The 21215-nt window shown below is 31.4% G+C and overlaps 2 protein-coding genes across 2 annotated transcripts in view; both read right to left on the bottom strand.

Moving 5' to 3' along the window:
• Window positions 1–21006, bottom strand: part of LOC143052326 (microfibril-associated glycoprotein 4-like) — a 32999-nt gene extending 11993 nt beyond the window's left edge. The window contains exons 1-2 of the mRNA XM_076225331.1: window positions 20931–21006; window positions 20421–20474 (exon numbers count right to left, since the gene is read on the bottom strand). Coding sequence (XP_076081446.1) covers window positions 20421–20472 — 52 coding nt within the window. The 5' untranslated portion in view covers window positions 20473–20474; window positions 20931–21006. The remainder of the gene's footprint in view (window positions 1–20420; window positions 20475–20930) is intronic.
• Window positions 1780–10567, bottom strand: LOC143052327 (fibrinogen-like protein 1). Its single transcript, XM_076225332.1, has 6 exons — window positions 10500–10567; window positions 9524–9671; window positions 7750–7874; window positions 7171–7267; window positions 6210–6380; window positions 1780–2085 (listed from the first exon to the last, which is right to left on the bottom strand). The coding sequence occupies exons 2-6, from the start codon at window positions 9570–9572 to the stop codon at window positions 1817–1819; spliced, it is 711 nt and encodes a 236-aa protein (XP_076081447.1). The 5' UTR covers window positions 9573–9671; window positions 10500–10567; the 3' UTR covers window positions 1780–1816.
• Window positions 21007–21215: the final 209 nt, after the last annotated feature.

Genomic DNA, 21215 nt, shown 5'->3' with positions numbered 1-21215 from the left:
GCTGCTACAGAATTTTTAGATGTTGGATTTGCGACCATTGGATACTGTTAGCACACAAACGATGATGGAAGTGCGTTAATCTTTGATAATTTATAGTGTAAAATAATACAAACTATTATCAAGTGTTTACCCAATTTGTCAATAAGGCAGACCTGATATACACAACTGTCATACAAGTGAAAAGTTTAGCTAGATATGAAACATTGGTTAAACCCCCATTTCTGTAAGGAAATGATTAACAATCCAAGACTATGCTAGTTGATTTCTAATCGTTCCATTGGTTTATATAGAGTATCGTTTGAAATCAACAGGTTGTATGGACTATCCTTTTTTGAATTGGTATGAAATAAAGTTCGGTATATAAAATTTTATTTTGATAAAGAGGTGATTGAGACTTTGGATTATTATTCGACCACAAGCGATATCATTCAATATTTCTGGCTTTTTATTTGGTATAAAGAAAGTGCGTTCGTGTGTATTATACGTATTAGGGGCAAACGAATCAAAATATTTTAAAAAGTTAGCCAAACACGAGGTTGAAGAGCACGGAACACAACAAATTCTAAAAAGTGGGGACAAATGTGGCGAAGTCTGTCTTCAATTTGGGATAAAAAATACCTTAGTGTTTAGAGTTATTAAAAAGTTTATAAACAATAAATGTACATTAAATAAAAATTTAATGACAATTCGAGTGTTGACAAAAAGGGCCAACGATATCAGAGGGACATTCAAACTCACAGATCGAAAACAAATACCAACGTCATAGCTAAAAAAGAAAATTACAAACAGGCAAATACTAATACAATGACACAATATAGAGAACTAAAGACTAAGCAACACGAGCCCCACCAAAAACTGATGGTGATGTGCTACGAAAGGGTTAGCAGATCCTGTCACTATAAAAATACAGAGGTGTGGTATGATTTCAGAACAAAAAGTTATCCATCCTAGCCCAAAAATAAAAAATAAACTGAGATTTATGAAAAAGTTATCCACCCAAGACAAAAAATAAACTGTGAGATTGTACATAAACACTTACAGGTCACATGGATGACCTTCAACAATAAGCAAAACCCTTTCTGTAAAGTTAGGTATAAAAGGACCTGTAATAACAAAACTTGGAACTCAAAGTTAATATTAAAAAATGAGATATCACCTACATATTGTTCAGTATTATTCTTAGATGCCTCTCCGATCAGAGTCATATACTGATACATGTAGCAAATCTCTAAAAGTTCAAAAATATTGTTTAGTTTATCAAGATTACATTTGTATTCTGAATATTTTTTTTTTGCACAATGGAAAACGGCCTTAAGACAATATTTAAAAAAAAATAAAATAACACACACCCATCAAACAACAGGATATGATCTCAAATGGTCCTAAAGGATCATTATATCCTGCTTCACATGTAAGTACAAACACAGTGATTGGTCTAATTCACATTAAACGAAAAGGGGACAGGATTGTTGTTATGACAATTGGAACATATTTCGACATCATCTATGAAGAAGATAGTCCATAACGACCAATGAACTTGTGATGGTGTCCGTAAATGTTTTATGACATTATTTCAAATCCACCAATCCATGGAAAGACAATTTATTATTATAATTTTTATTACATTAGATTATTGAAAGACATTATTCACTAAAAGCTGATTCACTTATTATTACTCTAAATTATAAACCCTATTGGCAATCAACTTTTCCAACATTAAATACCCCTCTTTCATTCAATTAGTCACGACCTTTAATAGTCAAAAATAAAGTTTGTAAATATGCAAATTTATTTATTCAAATAGACCATTTCCTGATTAAGGCTTTTTCGAAAATCTTTTTATCATCATAGTAGACTTTTTCAGAGAATACCAGGTGGACGGCCATATATACCAAACCATGGCTGTTCGATTTTGTACAGGTCCTGCCAAGTAAGGTCCATTCAGATTAATATATATACAGTTACTATACCACCAACCGCCATTACCACCTTGTTTTACGGCACAGTTAAAGTTACCATAAATGTCGTTGTCTTGGTCTTTTGTAGAAAACATATATGTGCTGTGACCGCCTGTCATATAATCAGCTAAAATAAAAAAAAAGGATTTAATGAATTAAATCGTTACAAATTTCAAATCATACAAACTTTAATTATCGTGTTTTATCTAAAAGAGTAGTTTTTAATTTTCATATAGAATCACATAGTTATACAGCACAGTTATTACAATTATAGCCAAAATTATGGCAAAAAAAATATATGTGTTGTGATGGCTGATTAAAGAATCATCTAAAAAACAAAGAAAATCATGACATGAATCGTTACAGATTTTCAATTACACAAGTTAAATAGTCTTATTTTATCTAAGAGAGTTTTGTTTTTAATCTTAAAACAGGGGATTGATTTTCGAAGTACCTTATGACTAAGACATGCATTAGGACATGCCATAGTTGTAAGATATGTTTTCGAAAGTGTGTCAATTTAAAGTTGAGATGTATTATTTCTTTTATCATAAACCTAAGACATCTCCCGACATGACTTATAATGGTCTTATGATTATCAGCTAAATATTTTAATTTCCTTTCATGTATGATTTCTTGTTTGTTACAATAAAACTAATAGCTCTGTTGCTTAGTCGGCTAAATAGTAAAGATTTGTTCTTCTCCACTACGCAATTAAAATTCAAATATTCTGCGACGTAAAATTTGTACTCCTTATCTTACTGATGATTTTGTATAATAACTACATATATACATACAATTTCTTTCCCTTTTTAAGAACTTTAGTTACATAGTTGCATGGACACTTCAAGATTTATTATACATAAAGACTAAATTTAAACAAATTATTTACTCAGATTTTAAATCCTTCTTAAATAATTTCTTGTTCATTATAATAACACTAAATAATAAGAATGATAGGTCTATTCTATGTTCCTTTGGAAGAACTGGATCTTCCCGCATTGTATTGGATACCTTAACTACATAAGTGTCCTTACAAACAACGGTATATTGCTGGGTCTTCCGAGTGATCCAAGAAACCTCTTTCTAAATTATTAACATCCCTTTTATCAGTAATCAAAGCCGGGATTCAAAGTGATTTGAAACTGCCTATTCAAGAGGTGGCGTGAATCAGATTTGGATACTAAAAAAATACAAAGATCTTTTAGAGTACATACAATCTTACTCTCTTTCATTTTTCAAAAGTATTAAAAAATTTGACGTTTCTACACTTTACACAAGTATTCCGTAGTCCAAACTGAAAGACAACTTGAAAGAGTTGGTATTGCTTTGTTTTATAAAAAAATGGCCAACATAGATACAAGTACCTTGTCTTAGGGGACGACCATTTGTTATTCTGGGAGGGGGGCAGGAGGATTTTTTTTTTATCGGTTATTTATTTTTGTAAACTAAGATGACAGATTATTCATTTTCTGCACTGTTGAAGCAAGATTTTTCATTTTCATTAAAGCAAGGAACTGATTATTTATTATCACAACTATATTTATGATATTCGAAAACATTCAGTTTTTAAATGATTTGTTTATTATAAATATTACATGTATGTCATTATGTACCATTTAATCAGAATTAATCCCCCTTCTCTGCAGAAATGAATCTTTTATATTGCCAACTGCATATACATGTTTTGCCTACATACACAGTATTAAAAGTTTTGTTGTAACTAGCCTCTTTAAATGGATTGGCAAACTTATTTCGCTGAGCGGAGCGAGGCAACATTTTTTTTGAAGGGTTTTGGAGCCACTGAAAGCCCAAGAAGCTATAGAACAAATGTTGCAAAATCATGCTTTCTGGGTGTTCCGAAGACCCTTTCTTAATCTGAAAACGCAAGTTTTGTTTTAATAATTTTTTGACAATGTTTTGGTCTCAAAGCAAAATGTATAAATTCAGTGTAAGACTTAAGTTTCTAGGGACAACATCAAAAGATCAATGTGCATGATAAAGCAAAAATGGAATTCACATAGTTAAGTCTGTGGCTGCTGTCTTGTTTAAACTCATGATCAAGTTCATAACAAAATTACTAGATTTCAAAAGGAATGCAATACTAACAGAAAACAGAATGGCAATCAATGAACAAAAGACAAATAAATAAGAAACATTGATCCCGAAAAATCAGGACTACATCTGAGGGAAAACAAAACTTGCTTCTTGCAAGGCACTCGCCATGAACACAATTTGATATGGAGACAAGCGTTTGCCTCAATGTTGTTACTGCCCTGTCAAAATAAAATTGAAGTAAGGTTTCCTGAGACAATATACCTCAAGTTTAAAGAAACCAATTTTCGGACATTTCAAGAATATTTAGATAATATTTATACTTTAACCTTATTATTAAAAAAAATTGGGAAGTGTTTCCCAATTTTTTTGGGCAAAAAGATGAATAAATTTATGAAAAAATCTGGTGCCATCCCATACTTTCGATTAGACCTGCTGAGTTATTTATTTTCAATACATTGCAAGTCAGATAATTTATTTTCAAACTACCACAGAACAAACCATTTATTTATGTGATTATCAAGACTAAGTTATTTATTTTCAAAATCCTCCTGCCCCCCCTCAGAATATCAAATGGTCGTCCCTTAGGGAGGGATAAATCCTACTTTGTAAAGCAACCAACAAATTCTCTGAAACTGACATTATCAAGATGCTGTATTTCTTGATTGACAACATATTTGTTACGTTCCGATGACGTGTTTTTCAATGAGGCTAACTTTCTCTTCAACTTCGTACTTTATTTGGCCTTTTTAACTTTTTTGGGTTCGAGCGTCACTGATGAGTCTTCTGTAGACGAAACGCGCGTCTGGCGTATATACAAAATTTAGTTCTGGTATCTTTGATGAGTTTATTTACAACCACTGGGTCGATGCCACTGCTGGTGGATATTTCCTTCCCTGAGGGTATCACCAGCCCAGTAGTCAGCACTTTTTTGTGCTGACATGAATTATCATTGATATGGTTGTATTTATAAATTACCTGTTTACAAAATTTTGAATGTATGAAATACTAAGGCTTTTCCACCTCAGGCATAGATTACCTTAGCTGTGTTTGGCAAAACTTTTAGAAATTTCGGTCCCCAATGCTCTTCAACTTCGTACTTTATTTGGCCTTTTAACTTTTTTTTTGGATTCGAGCGTCATTGATGAGTCTTTTGTAGACGAAAAACGCGTCTGGCGTATATACAAAATTTAGTCCTGGTATCTATGGTGAGGTTACCCATACAGGAACTTCTTAGGAAGAAATATAAGAAGTTGACAATATCTTTTAACTGTACTATCCGCTATATAGATGACGTTCTCTCACTAAATGATTTGGTGACTATATTGAACTCATCTATCCCATCGAACTAGAGATAAAGGATACAACAGATACAAGTCGGCTTCATATCTTGACTTACATCTAGAAATTGACAATAAGGGTCGGTTGAAAACAGAACTTTACGACAAAAAAGATAATTTCGGCTTTCCAGATGTGAACTTTCTATTACTAAGTAGCAACATTCAAGCAGCACCTGTAGACGGGATATATATCTCCCTATTGATACGATATTCCCGTGCTTGTATTTCCTATCATGATGTTCTTGATAAAGGGTTGCTGCTGACAAGGAAGCTATTAAACGACGAGTTCCAAATGGTGAAGTTGAAATCATCCCTTCGTAAATTTTACGGACGCCATCACGAGTTGGTTGACCGTCATGGAATAACCGTTTCACAGATGATATCTGATATGTTCCTTACGTCGTAACGACAATACCCTTCCCTTTCATGAATAGGACCTACCGAATTAGACTATTTACCGGATTTGTTATAACATGAGCAACACGACGGCTGCCACATGTGGAGCAGGATCTGATTACCCTTCCGGAGCATCTGGGATTACCCCTAGTTTTTTTATGGGGTTCGTGTTGCTTTTTTCTAAAAAGTTTTTTATGTTGTGTCATGTGTTCTATAGTTTGTCTGTTTGTCTTTTTCATTTTTAGCCATGGCTTTGTCAGTTTATTTTCGATTTATGAGTTTGACTGTCCCTCTAGTATCTTTCGTCCCATTTTTCAATTCGTTTTCGACTAATGAGTTTGAGAATTCCTTTGGTATCTGTCGCTTTTCTCTTGTATTGGTTATTTCGTTAAGCCTTTTCAAAAAAGCTAAATCCATGATTTTGGGAATGTTAGAAAAATAGGGAATATTTTATACATACTTAGACCAGATGTTCCAGAAAAATCATTAATCCTTAGTTGATACTTTCTATGCTCGTCACCAAGATCGAAAACAGTGTAATTAGCATATGCAAATTTTCCGGTAAAATCTTCTAGATAAATCGATAACTTATGGCTAGTGGATGAGGATATTTGATGAATATTTTCATTACCTGAAAATGAACAAATCAAATTAAAGAGCATACATGATTAATAGTTTCTTTCGAGTACTGTCAAACAAACGTATCAAAGAACAAGTATGAAAAATTTAAAAAGAATAATCTTTAGGCTTGAAGTTGGGACATAAAGTTCATAAACTATTTAAGGAGGCTCGAGGGTATAAAAATTTCAGAAAAAAATCAAACATTTGTTTTTCATTACAAATTTTATTTATTTCCTTTTGTAGTTGTTACTTTATCATATGGTACAAAAATCATTCTAAACAATCAATGCGTATGGGCCCCAGATGACTTTTAAAATGTATACATCATTAAAAAAGATCCAAATTATCTCCCTTTGGTGGAAAAATGCCATTTTTTTTTTTTCGATATTACCTTTATTTCTCCTATTTCTTCAACAGAAAAAAAACACCTTTACAAAAATGTATGCTTCTTTCGAAGGCAGATTGTGAGCGCAAATGAACGGTGACCCCACTTTTTTATTTTATTTTTCTATTAACTATAAGATAAAGTTCATTTATAGAAAAATATAGAGAAATCCTATATAAATGATTTAGACCCGCGAACCCCCTTGAGACATTTATATAACACCAAAATGTATTAAGTGAATTCAATTATAACAAACAGCTAAACTGAACATCAGATATTTTTAAAACTCCCTTCTTTTTTACAAAGAAGTAGATGCAGTCTTAAAATAAATGCCAAGCTCTTTAATATTATAATATAATGTATAGTAATAAAGTAATGTCTAACAAAAGCTAACTCTTGAACAATAGATACTTACCAAGCCAATATTCACCACTAGCAGCACCAAATCCTTTTTTATATTGCTCCCATGTACGGTCAAAACTTACATAACCATTAAACCGCCTTTGTATTACCTGATTATATTCAAGGTAAGATATGCGTCAATTGTTGATTAAAATAAAACAAATTCATGGTTTCAATTTTTGATTGCAGACCATTCTTCAACATTTGACGATATATATTAGTTTTAACTTTTCGTTTAAAAGTTCAAATTACAGTTAGAATAATGAAGAATGCAAGTCCAAATTATTATGCCATGCTTCCAAAATTTGTATGAATATTTGGTCAGACTATGTCATTAAGATTAACATCTAAATTAAATGGATAGGCCAATGATTTGTATACTGAGATAAAGATAACACTCTGTTACTCCACCTAACCATTAATAAAGGGGTTAATCTTTATTACAATGTCTGATCAAACAGCCAACCAAAGTTTGCAAATTGTAATTTGATACTCGTGACTTGTATGCTATTTTATTTCAACTATAAATATCATTTTAATTAATTTGTAATGTGATGATCAGATATAAAAACAAAAGAGTTGAGAAACTCACTGTCCACTTCTCATTGTTTGCCATTATGCAATAAACTTGAACTGGGTGCAGACCATCTGGATAAATAGTATACACCCCTGTGGTAGAGTTTAACAAATCGTCACATTCTCTTGGTAGGTTACTGTCTAAAAGAAATATTTATAGTACACAATGTGTCATTCTCAATTCTAAATTCTAATATGCGCCAAATTAAACAATAGAAGATTTCTCTTTTTCTTTAATAGGCAGATATGTACAACACTGAAAGGATCGCACCAAATTTGAGAAAATTAAATACAATTTTAGATCAGAAACTAAATGCTTTATACTTTAACTGTAACTGTTATTATAATCCTGGTACCTTTGATAACTATTTTATGTAACTAGAAAGAGTTCATATATAAGTACATTTGTGAATGTTTGAATTACAAGTTAGACGTATTGCAGGCTATTCACAAATTTACATATTTCAAAACTGACATTCAAGAAAATCATAGATTTTAATGCATTAAACAGAATAATGTCAACAATGTGGTTTATACAGCAGGAAGGACGTGGAGTTATTGTTGGTGACCGTTGTATTTAGAATGACATTTCAAAAATATATTTGTTAGGTTGTTGATTGCATAAAGCCGGGGGACAACTATTTAAAGCATTCTTTTTTTTCACAGAGAAAGAAAAACATTTGTAAAGTTGAGGAAATGACTTAAACTTCCAGTGATATATACATTTTAAATATTATTTTGACTAGATAAAAACGGGTATCTAACCAAAGACGCCAGAACAGAAATGAGTTTCTCCTTTGAATACATTAGCCACTAGAAAATGAAAGAAAAACGTGGACATGTTATCGCTTATTTAATATTTGCAGGTACGTACTACCTATTTATCATTTCAAAGTTGATTTATTATTCACATGCCACAAGTTCAGGAAACAATGTTTTTTTTAATCAGTGTTAAATTTAATAGATTCTAACAACAAAAACTGAGATATTACTTAATACGCTTGTCGAAACTCATTCCTTTCTGTGTTTTCCTGATAGCGGACGGTAAGCAGTTTGATTAAAACATAAATAAAATACAAAGTAACCAATGAATGAGGTTGTTATACAAAATGTATGTGATATATGCTTTTTTTGCTTCTTTGTTTGTTTTGTTGTGATTAAGATTGTGACACAGTGTTGACTGCTGTACCCCATATTTTGACATTTGTACCCATTATTTTTGTTTCTTTATTAACGCGTTGCTGTCAATATAATGGAATTTGATGCGACTGTCATACAAGTTAGAGATTATGCGCTATAAAACCAGGTTCAATCCACCATTTTGTGCATAAAAAATGCCTGTACCAAGTCGGGAATATGACAGTCGTCTTCTATTTGTTTGATGTGTTTGTGCTTTTGATTTTGCAATTTGATTAGGGACTTGGCGTTTTAAATTTCATTCGGGTTCAGTCTTTTTATTTAACTTTTAAAGTTTATAGTGCATTAGCTAAACTTCCTTAAAGTTAATCCGTTTATAAATATCAGAAGATCAAAGGAAATGTTACCATTCTTGTTACACAAAAAATAGTATATATATATATATATATATATATAGAAAAAAAGATGTGGTATGATTGCCAATGAGACAACTCTCCGCATGAAACCAAATGCCACAGAAAATAACAACTATATATCACCGTATGGCCTTAAACAGTGAACAAAGCCCATACTGCATAGTCAACTATAAAAGGTCCCGAAATGTATATGTTATGTGCAGTAAGATGAACGTGACATACAATTACAATTGATACCTTTTATTTCATGTGATGAGCTAGTGTCAGGCTCACATGAACTTTTCATGTTGCACACATTTGTACTGTTGCAGCAAGTATGACAAAGTATATGGCGACCTGTTCGACGTCTTCCAAATACTGAACCAGAACTTCCAGATAAACAATACTATAACAGAAACATTCATTTAGTTTCTTCGTTAAAAAATACACACTTAGAAATAAGATAGAGCACAAAAAATAAAGTAATGAAAAAGATATAGAAGATAATGCAATATTAGCTGACATTCATTCCTTAGCCAAAAATGTACGATGCCAAAATCAATTATAGGTAATAATAGATTGCTAATACTAAAATCTGGAAATTTAAATGGCATTGATAAAAAAAGATAAAAAAATAAGGGGGTGTTTTAGTGTCTTATTTATATTGTCTTATAGTAAAATATCTCACCACAAAAAGTGATGCGTATTTTTAAAGATATTTTAGATTTCAGTGTCTGGATCGTTTTCTAAGAATTTGGGACAACTTTTGAAATTTATTATGTTCGGTTTTCACTCAATTTAGTTGGCATATTGATTCTGTTTTCGAAATAAGATATTTTGTTATGCCTATATTGGTATTATAGCTCCTCTCGTATTTTGGTATTATACACGTTATTGGTTTCTAATATCTTTTTTTTTTAATTTCCAATTTTTCCTGTTTTATATTAGTGTATTAGTGTATTAAGTTAGTTTCAAGAATATTCTTTGGTCGGTTTTACATATCGAACATACTGCAGTTATCATTTTTGTTTTATTCAACATGAATAAATGGAATGAACACTGTTGAATCGGTTTGAAAGGTCGATAGAAAGAATATATGAGCGTACATTTTTTTGAAGGACACCACTTCAGAAATATAGCCCTTGAGACGCCATGTTGTATAAGACAATTGCAATGAAAGAATATTTATTAGTTAATGATTTATCGTATAAATATATATGGATTCAATTCTCACCTGATGCAGAGAGCATCCAAAATCATACAACTCTTGCTTCTGAAGAGTCAGGTATTTTTGTGTAAAGCAAACCTGTTAATGATATTTTTGGTAAATTATATATAATGTGAAATAATATACGAATAATTTGCAATAATTTACGAATAATTTGGAATAATTTACTAATAATTTGGAACTGTTTACAAAATGATTTTGAACTCTTTACGAATGATTTTGAACAACTGCCACGTTCTTGTATGGCAGAAGACTGTGTAAAAATACACGGATATGAAAAGGAAAAGCAAATATTTTTTATCAATTTCATGAAAATACTGAATACTGTATGTGTATAAGAGATCGTTAAAGTTCATGTTCAATATGGTATTTATTGAAATTATTCTTTTTTTATTTGAGCGTCACTGAAGATTCTTTTGAAGACAAAACGCGTGTCTGGTGTAAATACACAATTTTTATCCTGATATCAATGATGAGTTTATTTTGATGTTTTATATAATGACAATAATTTAATATAAAATATTTCTCTACATCAAAATTGGTTTACATTATTCCTACCAGTTTCCCTCTTTTTATTATCTTTATCATATACGTAATTGTCTCGTTTTTATAATTGTTTTATATATGTTAAACATTAAATTGGTACTAATGGGTTAAAGAATAGGCAAGTTGATTTAAACCAATATTTTCAACTAACCTGACTTTCAATTATTTTGGCTACATTGTATTGCCGAAGATTCCATATCATATGAATTGAAATTGACATTAAGAAAAACATGTTCATCAAAATGCTTCTGCTTATATTAAAAGTAATACCTCGTCATCATTACATATTTCTACATCTAAACACTCTTTAACAGTCCCTACTCCATTACAAGACAAGCAAATTTTGCCGCAATCTACAAAACAAGCGTTTTAAAAAATATTCGCGGGAGTCCGCAATACCAGTTCACAAGACTAAGTATATTTTCAATACTTGACACAATATTCTTCAACCAGGTACATAATTTAATAAATTTATCTTTTCAGCAAATTTTTTTTTGAGGAAATGTGAGCCACTCTTGGGGAAAAGGGTATTGTGTATAGAAACAGACATTTTACTCAACAACTGTCCTTCTAAGACAGTTTTCAATAGGTTTAAAAGTGTATGTGTTTGAAGTCGCCATAAACGAGACTTTGAAGTTTTCATCAAGCATTTAAATCATAACAACATGTTTAGCAGGAATATGTTGAAGATTCTAAATAAAAAATGTTTTTATTTTGCAATAATACTTCAACATTACGCCCAAAACAAGTCTACAATCGATGTACATGTATTGGCCAAACATAATTGACTGTGTTTTTTTTAATTTCCCTTTTTTTTTGTCACAGTAGGTTTGAACTATTTCAAACAATTCGATGTAGAACTTGAAGACGATTGAAACCAAGAAGTAACAAATGTCAATCCAATATGACTAGAGACATTTATGTTTGGGGTAGCAAAAAGAAAATGATATTTATTTGCTTATCTTACTCAGCCCCAGATTTATATATAGTCTATCAATTATCTAAGTTATGGAATAATACATTTAAATTCGCTGAATATGATACTTACATGAAATACTTATATGTAAAGTAAGCAATAGAACGCACAGAATTGGATACATTTCTGCAAATGAGATTAAAGTAAGATGTATATTTAAAGTTTGGATACGTTTGATCATAAACATATTATCTTTGTTTATGGAAAATTTAAAATACATTTTAAACCTAACATCATCAGATTTAAGAACAAGTAACGAAGGCGTATAGCGTTTCAAATTTAAAGACAAATAAATAAATCGTGTAATTTGTAGTTCTACATAATTGACACACAGTTCAGTTATCTACGCTATTCTTTGCAGAAAAAATTACTGAATACTAAAAAGAAGAAGTCCGGTAAAGGCCTTAATTTAATAAAAGGATAAGTGTCGACTTTAGTCAATTCAATTAGTTAATGTAAAAGATTGGAACTGATTTGGTCATTAAGTCTCTCAAATTCTAGCACAGAAATAAATAAATCTATAGAATATGCATAACAAAGTATTTTATCAATAGTGTCAATTAAAATGTAAAGACAAAATTTACTCAACCTCAAGGTTCAAATATTGGTATGATAAACACGATCATGATACATGTAACATTGAAAACTGTTGCACTATACTATTTCTCGCAAAATACTTACTTTTTTATTGAAATTATCATTATCATATTGAAAGGAGTTCCTTTGGAATAGAATACAGAAATTCAGATTGTCCGAAGTACATTTTCTGTATTTGGTCAAATATCTGAATTTTTAAACTTATTGGTCCTGTGACCAAAATGTAAAAAAGAAACATCCCACATTTTTACGTAAATAAACAGGAGGCAAATAATACATAAAGTTATCAGCTCATAGATTGTGTTTCCAACATTACAGGGGTTTTATTTCACACACTGGAAGATATTCTTTGCAAGCACGTAGACTTAATTGTTGTGACATTGTTGTAACTAAAGATTATTATGTGTGCAAAGCACAAGTGTTGAGAAATAATACGTCTCTTTACAGTTATGTAGTGATTAATACGAGTCACTTTATTTCAGTTACTCAACATTTAATAATCAACTCACCCTAAATATGTCTTGATGAAGTTTCGCGTCACATATAAACTTCTACAGTTGAGATTTCAATTTACAACTGTCTGTTATCTTATGTAAGATAAAATATTTTAAAGGGGAATTCCAGAACTTACGACTAAGAACTGATAACGCATACAACAACTTAAAGTAGGCAATTGAAATAGTTTCTGGACAATTTAAAATATCATTGACTATAAAGACCTTTATATTTTTAGTTGGTTTATTATTTTTCGTTTGATATTATGATATGCGTTTGACAGCTATATCCCAAAATATTTTATAGATTCTTGTACAACACAGCTTGACCTCCAAAACTGTGTCTCAGATTTCTAAAAACATCAATAGAACAAATTTTATACCCAATTGAATTTAGTGATCTCTTATGAATTGATCTTGCAAATTTCATTGTAGATTTATGAGAGAATGAAATACAATAGGAAAAATCTGAGACACAGTTTTGGAGGTCAGACTGTGTTGTATAAGAATCTATAAAATACTTTGGAATGCTATGAATAACAAAAAAGCTAAATTCATTCAAGTGTGGATATCACAATATAGCCGCTAATTACATAACAATTAATTATGTAATAATTATGTCATAATGAAATTATCACAATTTGAAAGAATAATCATTCTTCTTTCTTTTTGATACCTTATTTATAAAATTTAAAGAAGGATGAGTGGAATTACATCAGTTTAAAGATGTCTGATTGGAGATGAAAAATCTTTGTATTGTGCTACCTTAACAAGTAACATATTTTACCGCTTTTTTATTACGTTTGGCATATTTCTTATCGTAAATGTAATATTTAGATTCTCTCAATGCTATTCATTTTTTACTTTCAATTCTGGAATAACATGATGGTTTATCTCGCATAGATTATATTGTCGTCCCATTATAAACCATACTAGATCTAACGCTGTACATGTCCCATCAAGTATGAAACCCTAGGGATACGTGGATATAAAATATATTGATCCCTGGACCTTTTCCGTCTAATAGTACAAATCTCACTTAAGAAGAATATCCTTTTTGAATGTGCGGGATGTATAATTATGCAGCCAAAACAAATCCAAATCCTTCGTTGTTGCCATTCACACCAATCTTATTACCTTGCTGAACAATATAATGTCGATGCATGCAATTATTCCAATCCATCCCAGAGACGGGTAACGTGTATATAGTTATAACTTGAGAGAGTGTCAGAATAAGCATTTGTAACATAATATACCGTCAGCTGCTACAGAATTTTTAGATGTTGGATTTGCGACTATTGGATAATAGTGTAAAATAATGCAAACTATTATCAAGTGTTCACCCAATTTGTCAATATGGCAGACCTGATATACACAACTGTCATACAAGTGAAAAGTTTAGCTAGATATGAAACCTTGGTTCAACCCCCATTTCTATAAGGAAATGATTAACAATCCAAGACTATGCTAGTTGATTTCTAATCGTTCCATTGGTTTATATAGAGTATCGTTTGAAATCAACAGGTTGTATGGACTATCCTTTTTTGAATTGGTATGAAATAAAGTTCGGTATATAAACTTTTATTTTGATAAAGAGGTGATTGAGACTTTGGATTCTTATTCGACCACAAGCGATATCATTCAATATTTCTGACTTTTTATTTGGTATACAGAAAGTGCGTTCGTGTGTATTATACGTATTAGGGGCACACGAATCAAAATATTTTAAAAAGTAAACCAAACACGAGGTTGAAGAGCACGGAGCACAAAAAATTCTGAAAAGTGGGGACAAATGTGGCGAAGTCTGTCTTCAATTTGGGATAAAAAAAAATACCTTAGTGTTTAGAGTTATTAAATAGTTTATAAACAATAAATGTACGTTAAATGAACATTTAATGACATTTCGAGTGTTTACAAAAGGGGCCAACGATATCAGAGGGACATTTAAACTCACAGATCGAAAACAAATACCAACGTCATAGCTAATAAAGAAAATTACAAACAGGCAAATACTAATACAATGACACAACATAGAAAACTAAAGACTAAGCAACACGAGCCCCACAAAAAACTGATGGTGATCTCAGGTGCTTCGAAAGAGTTAGCAGATCCTGCTCCACATGCTCCTCTAGGCTAGTGATTTCACCAGCAGTGGCATTGAACAAGTTTTGGTAAAAGCTGATTATTTGGTTCGCCAAATATAAACGTGGATTAGTTTGCATATATTTTTTATTTACATTTTACAAATCAACAAGGTCAAAATTTAGATATCCCTTTTCACTACCTATTGGTTGGTAAGTGGATTATATTTTCATAGAGCTAACGGAATGTTTAATAAAGAAACATGCATATACGTGTCGTAATTTACTCTAAAACATTAGTTATACGTTTTTTTTCAGGTAGAGGATTGTACTATTAATTTGCTAAACTTTTGATTTATTACCAAGCATCAGACATAAATGAATTGTTGCATTTCTTTAGTTGAAACTATATTCGTCAGTGCACATTATGTACACAATGTTATTTTAAATACATTTGAAGGATGACAAGGATGTACTTTTCCAAACCTTGATAGCCATTAATTTTGTTTGGCTGCAATCTTGTCCAATTTGATACAGCAATAACAGGTATATACATGTTGAATTATGTATAAAGCGTAATGAAAAGTAAGAGGGTTGTAAATTTAAAAAATACGACTAAAATGTTCACAATAAACAAGATTTTCACAAATACATGAAATAGTTTCAGTTTTGATTGAAAACTCACTTTGATCAATGCATATATGACATTGACACTTGTTTTATGTATTTTATCTGCAAAGTTTCAAAAGGTTAAACCCGATGAACCTTCTTTGTAATAAACCACTCGTCGTAGTAAGAATTCCGTCTTTTTTCTTCGATAATGACATACTTTGCTTTGAACCCATCAAGTTCAAAACGACGACATCAGTTAGGGGAACCGCTTCAAGTATTACATACCCATCCGAAGATACACAGGTAAGACCGTTATTATTTGGGGCAAGAGGCGGGTAGATCCCATTGCTCAATCTTGTTTATCTTTAAAATGTTGTGAACCGTTGCTTTTCATTTTGTCTATAATATTTTGACCATGTCGATAGCTGTTTATTTCTTTTCATCTTTTCTTTTCGATTGTCCCTTGACATAGTGTTTTCGCCGATAACGGCCTGTATCAATTATTTATTTTAATTTTTTTTCTGAAAAATTCCTAGCTGTTTTTGCAGTAAACATAGACCTATTCTATGTTTGCTTTTCTAATATTGGTGTTGTTTTTTTAACACTTTTTATGCGTTTATATAAGGTATTGTGTAAAGTATTGTAAATGTTCCAGAATGAAGACGTTTAGCCCTCTGGGAATATTTACCTGCAGATCAAGTGATCCCTTCCTAGATTAAAATATATTCACTCGTTTATGAAATATATACCAACAGGTATCGTGTTGTTACAAATTAAATCAGATAAAAGTCAATGTCTACGAAGCTTAACAGAAAATTGTTGTATTATAGCTTGTAACCGAAATTCAACTAATACTATGATAATGAAAATCAAAGATTTTATATTTCTTTTAATTATTTTGAGTTATCACACCACATTTAACCAATCTTTTCTTACTCGTATTCGCAGTCGGATCCGTCAAACACATATTAATAAACTCATCATATATACCAGGACTAGATTCAGTATATGCGCCAGACGCGCGTTTCGTCTACAAAAGATTCATCAGTGACGCTCGAATCCAAAAAAGTTGAAAAGGCCAAATAAAGTACGAAGTTGAAGAGCATTGAGGACCAAAATTCCTAAAAAGTTTTGCCAAATACAGATAAGGTTGTCTATGCCTGATGTAGAAAAGCCTTAGTTTTTCAAAAAATTCAAAAACTTGTAAACAGTAAATTTATAAATATAACCATATCAATGACAATTCATGTCAGCACAAAAAGTGCTGACTACTGGGCTCATATATCTCAATGGCGATAAGTTAATCAGATTATACATTTTTTTCAAAAGATTTTCATGAAAGGAGATTCACACACTATTGAATAACAGTTGCAATTTGAAGTTCGCAGTTAGTAAAAATATTTCAGAGAAAACACTTAAAATATCCAGAAAAATTAATTATATGTTTTATAATAAAAACACGGAAGAAACACAGAAGTTGATATAGCTCATACTATTCAGTATTTGTCGTTTTTTGATGTTGTTCTAAGTGTTTATCGTTTCAAAATTTGTATATGGATTAGACCGTTGATTGGCCTGATTGAGTTGTTTTACACTAGTCATTTTTGGGTTCTTCATATATTGTGAGCAAGGACTCCGTGTTGAAGGTCGTACTTTGACCTATAATTGTTTATTTTTGACACATTGTGTCTCATTGACACACAGGAGACTCAAGAATGGGCAACACTAACCCACACAAATTACGGTATTCATATTCTGTTACACATGTGGCATCCGTCATATTGTTGGGATTTTTTATACGACAGTTGGAACATATGAGTCTTTATCTGCGTGAAATATTCCGTAACGATCAAACATTCGTGTAGGCGTCCGTAAAATTTTCGCAGGGATCACTTTAACTCTAAACTATCAACGCTGGTGACAATCGACTTTCTTACACGTCCTACTTTCATAAAAATAGAAACTACTTTAAATAATAAGAAAAAAGTTAATAAATGTGCAAATTTATTGTTTGAATGGACTGTTATTTGCTAATTACGGCCTTTTCGAGTATCTTTTTATCATCAGTGTAGACTTTATCAGAGAGTAGTATGACGTCGGCCATTTATACCAAGACATTGCTGTGATATTTTGTACAGGACCTACCTTGTAATGTCCATTCAGGTTAACACTCACACAGCTACTATACCACCATCCTCCATTACCACCAAATCGTACAGCACAGTTATAATCAATGTTGTCATTATCTTGATCTTTGGTAGTAAACATATATGTGTTGTGCGAGCTAGTTAAATAATCAGCTATAACATTAAAATATATTGAAATAAATCCATAAGATTTGATAACATACTTAAATGATCTAGATCTATCTAAGAGTGATTTTTCACTCTTAAGACGAAATCATACATAAGTATTCTTGACTTCAATTTTTTGAAATTATTTTAAAAAGGTTTATTGTTCAATTGATTTAAAGATATTGGCATGTCAATGTACTAATCATAAATTAGTTCTGAGTTTTGAGTTTTGTGTTTTTTTAATTAGTCTACAAGAGTGAGTATTCCAGAAAAAGGATTTGAAAATTATATATCAAAAATGTGAATCTATATGGAGTTATTTCCTTTCAGAACGGCATGTCATTCTCTTAAAGAAACAACCTGGGCAATACAAAGTTTAAATGAAATGTGCTGCATAATTTTCTTTACCTAATTTAAAATAAAAACTACAGCGAGCTAAACATTTATTTCATGCGTTGTTGCCTATTGGGCATTTAGTGTCTTTTTTTCTATCTTTTATTGCTTTTACTTTGTAACTGAACAGTGATTTCTAAGTTGACATATGAAAATAATAATTTCTTTCTTAATGGCTAAGTTCGAACGTTGGTGGGTACATGATATGAATAGAAGGGTTATTATTTTCTTGAAAACGTAAAATATTGAAAAGTTCTCAAAGGCTCAAAAGATTGATTAATTTGTTATATTCAAGAATTCGTTTCATTGTCAGTGCACTATTTATAACAAATTCCGTCTTCCGTCTCAGGAATTTCTTTTATAAAATAGTTTTAGTGATGTAAGAACTTTCAGACATCAACTTACAGAACAATAACTAAAGATGGGTCCACCTACGATAGTAGAGGGGCATTATGTTTTCTGGTCTGTGCCTCCATTCGTGCATTCGTTCGTCCGTCCGTTCGTTCATTCGTCTGTGCGTCCGTTCAGGTTATTGGTCAAGGTAGTTTTTGATGAAGCTGAAGTCCAATCAACTTGAAACTTTGTACACTTGTTGCTTATGATATGATCTTTCTAATTTAAAGTTTTCTACATCCAACTTGAAAGATACCCATGTCGTCGACTTGATATGTAATTGTTCTGCTTAACTATGTACAAGATTATTTGTAAACATATGCAAATTGTAAATTCGTAATTGAGAAGAAAATTGTAATTTTGTTTGTTTCTATTAACTTTTAAAAAGTTTGTCACTATAGTAAACATTACAGTATTAAAGCATTTATCACCTTGGCTAACAAAGAGTTCTATTTCAACCGTGTTTCCGACTGTATTGGCTACTAGTCTGGTGATACCCTCAGAACTATCAACCCACCAGCAGAATTATCAAAAAATATGTTAGGTAGAGCCTTGGTATGTATCTAAATAAAGGGACGAAGTCCCCTATAACAGTAGAAAAATCAATAAAAAAATAAAATAAAAATAAAATAAAAATAATTTTCAATGTTCTTATGAACTAAAAAATCATAAGAGTTTTGTAACTTTTTCATTTTCCCGCATTTGCACATAAATCTCCTTCTTTCTTACTTCCGGTCTCGTTTGTCCTGAGACTCTGTGTATGTTCTGGTAAATGCCTCCGTTATCCGACGAACCCCTCGAAAACTGCAACGGTACAATGGAATCCTATCGGGATTAATGGAGATGTGTCACTAACGTATATTTATACGACAATTATTTTAACAAAGATATTCAATCCCGACCCAACACAAAGGGAGAGCTATGACACCAGAAAGTCTGTTATTAACCATGGTGGACGAATCCGAAGTACTCGGAAAGAACCAGTCGGTCACCTCGGAGGAAACAGACAAACCAGAGAGATATCAGAAGATTGATCTCCAGTTCAAAGTAGGGGACAACTTTGACCATGAACCGAGGCCCCCCCCCCAAATTCTCTGAGTAACAACAGAACCAACATCAGAAACGTTACGGTATTTCCTTTTCTTTTTGAGCTTTAATTATGTTGAAAATACGCCTCAGAACGAATAACATGACATTATCACAGGGGGAGGTCTTTATTGGCAGTTTTCAAGATGACCATTGCATACAAAAGTATAACGCTCTTTATGGTAATAAAAAAATGTTAATAACGATTTTTGACGTACTTGTGAACAGTTGAAGGGTGAAGTTTTTAATTTTGATAGATTTAGAATACCTTTTCCTTATCTTGAGACTAACATGCTACTTAGAAATCACAGAGGCGCTCAAATGCCAGACAAGAATTTTCTCTCTTTTGTTTTTGGGACGAGTGGTGGATATATATCTTGACATGTTCTGTCTCTGGTTTTGTTTGATGATTTTCTTTGAATTGATCTGTTAATATTGTCGAATATGATACTCACTTGATATACTTATGTGAAGTATAAATACTAGAACAGACAGATTTGAATACATTCCTGTAAATGAGATCAATTTCAGATGTATTTAAATTTTTGATACGTTTGATCATGACACACATAACGAAAATGATATATGAAAGAAATTTGAAAATAAATATTAACCATGTAACCATCAGATTTTAGAACAAATGATAAATACGTTTTGTGTTTGCAACAAAAAGTGTATAAATTATGTGCTATGTAATTCAAAATGATTGACATACATTTCCACTGTGTTAGTTGTACTTAACAACATTTGACCAATTACTTGTTATCACAGTTTTATGTGACAGTTGCCATAATATCTGCTTAACCTTTTGGATCACGTGATATCACCCCTAGTTTTTGATTTGTTAATGTTGCTCCTAAATTTCAAATGGTTATTTTTGTATACCGACTTTTTCGTTTTTTTGACATGGTGTTTTGAGTTCATTTTTTATCTATAACTTAAAATCTCTTTTAAAAGCAACTCACCTTGATATTGTTCATGCAATTCTGCGTTACATTTAAATGATTGTAGACAGCCAAGATGTTCTAGTTTACAACTTTCTGTTATTTTATATCAGATATAAAGTTCAAAGTTTCTGCACTTACTATCAAAACTTTAGAACGCATGCTACAACTAAAAATAGCCTAGTAGGCACATTGTATTGACTATTAATTTTTTTGTTCATCTCGTAGCTGTTTTTCGTTTTATATTGAGATACGCATTTTGTTGGAAGACCCATTTCGATTTCATTTCGTGTTTAGTCGTCACAT

This window comes from Mytilus galloprovincialis, chromosome 11 (assembly GCF_965363235.1).
Source record: "Mytilus galloprovincialis chromosome 11, xbMytGall1.hap1.1, whole genome shotgun sequence".
In the NCBI taxonomy this organism is placed as follows: domain Eukaryota; kingdom Metazoa; phylum Mollusca; class Bivalvia; order Mytilida; family Mytilidae; genus Mytilus; species Mytilus galloprovincialis.
The sequence above is the reverse complement of the archived record's forward strand: the minus strand, read 5'-3'. Positions and strand labels throughout refer to the sequence as shown.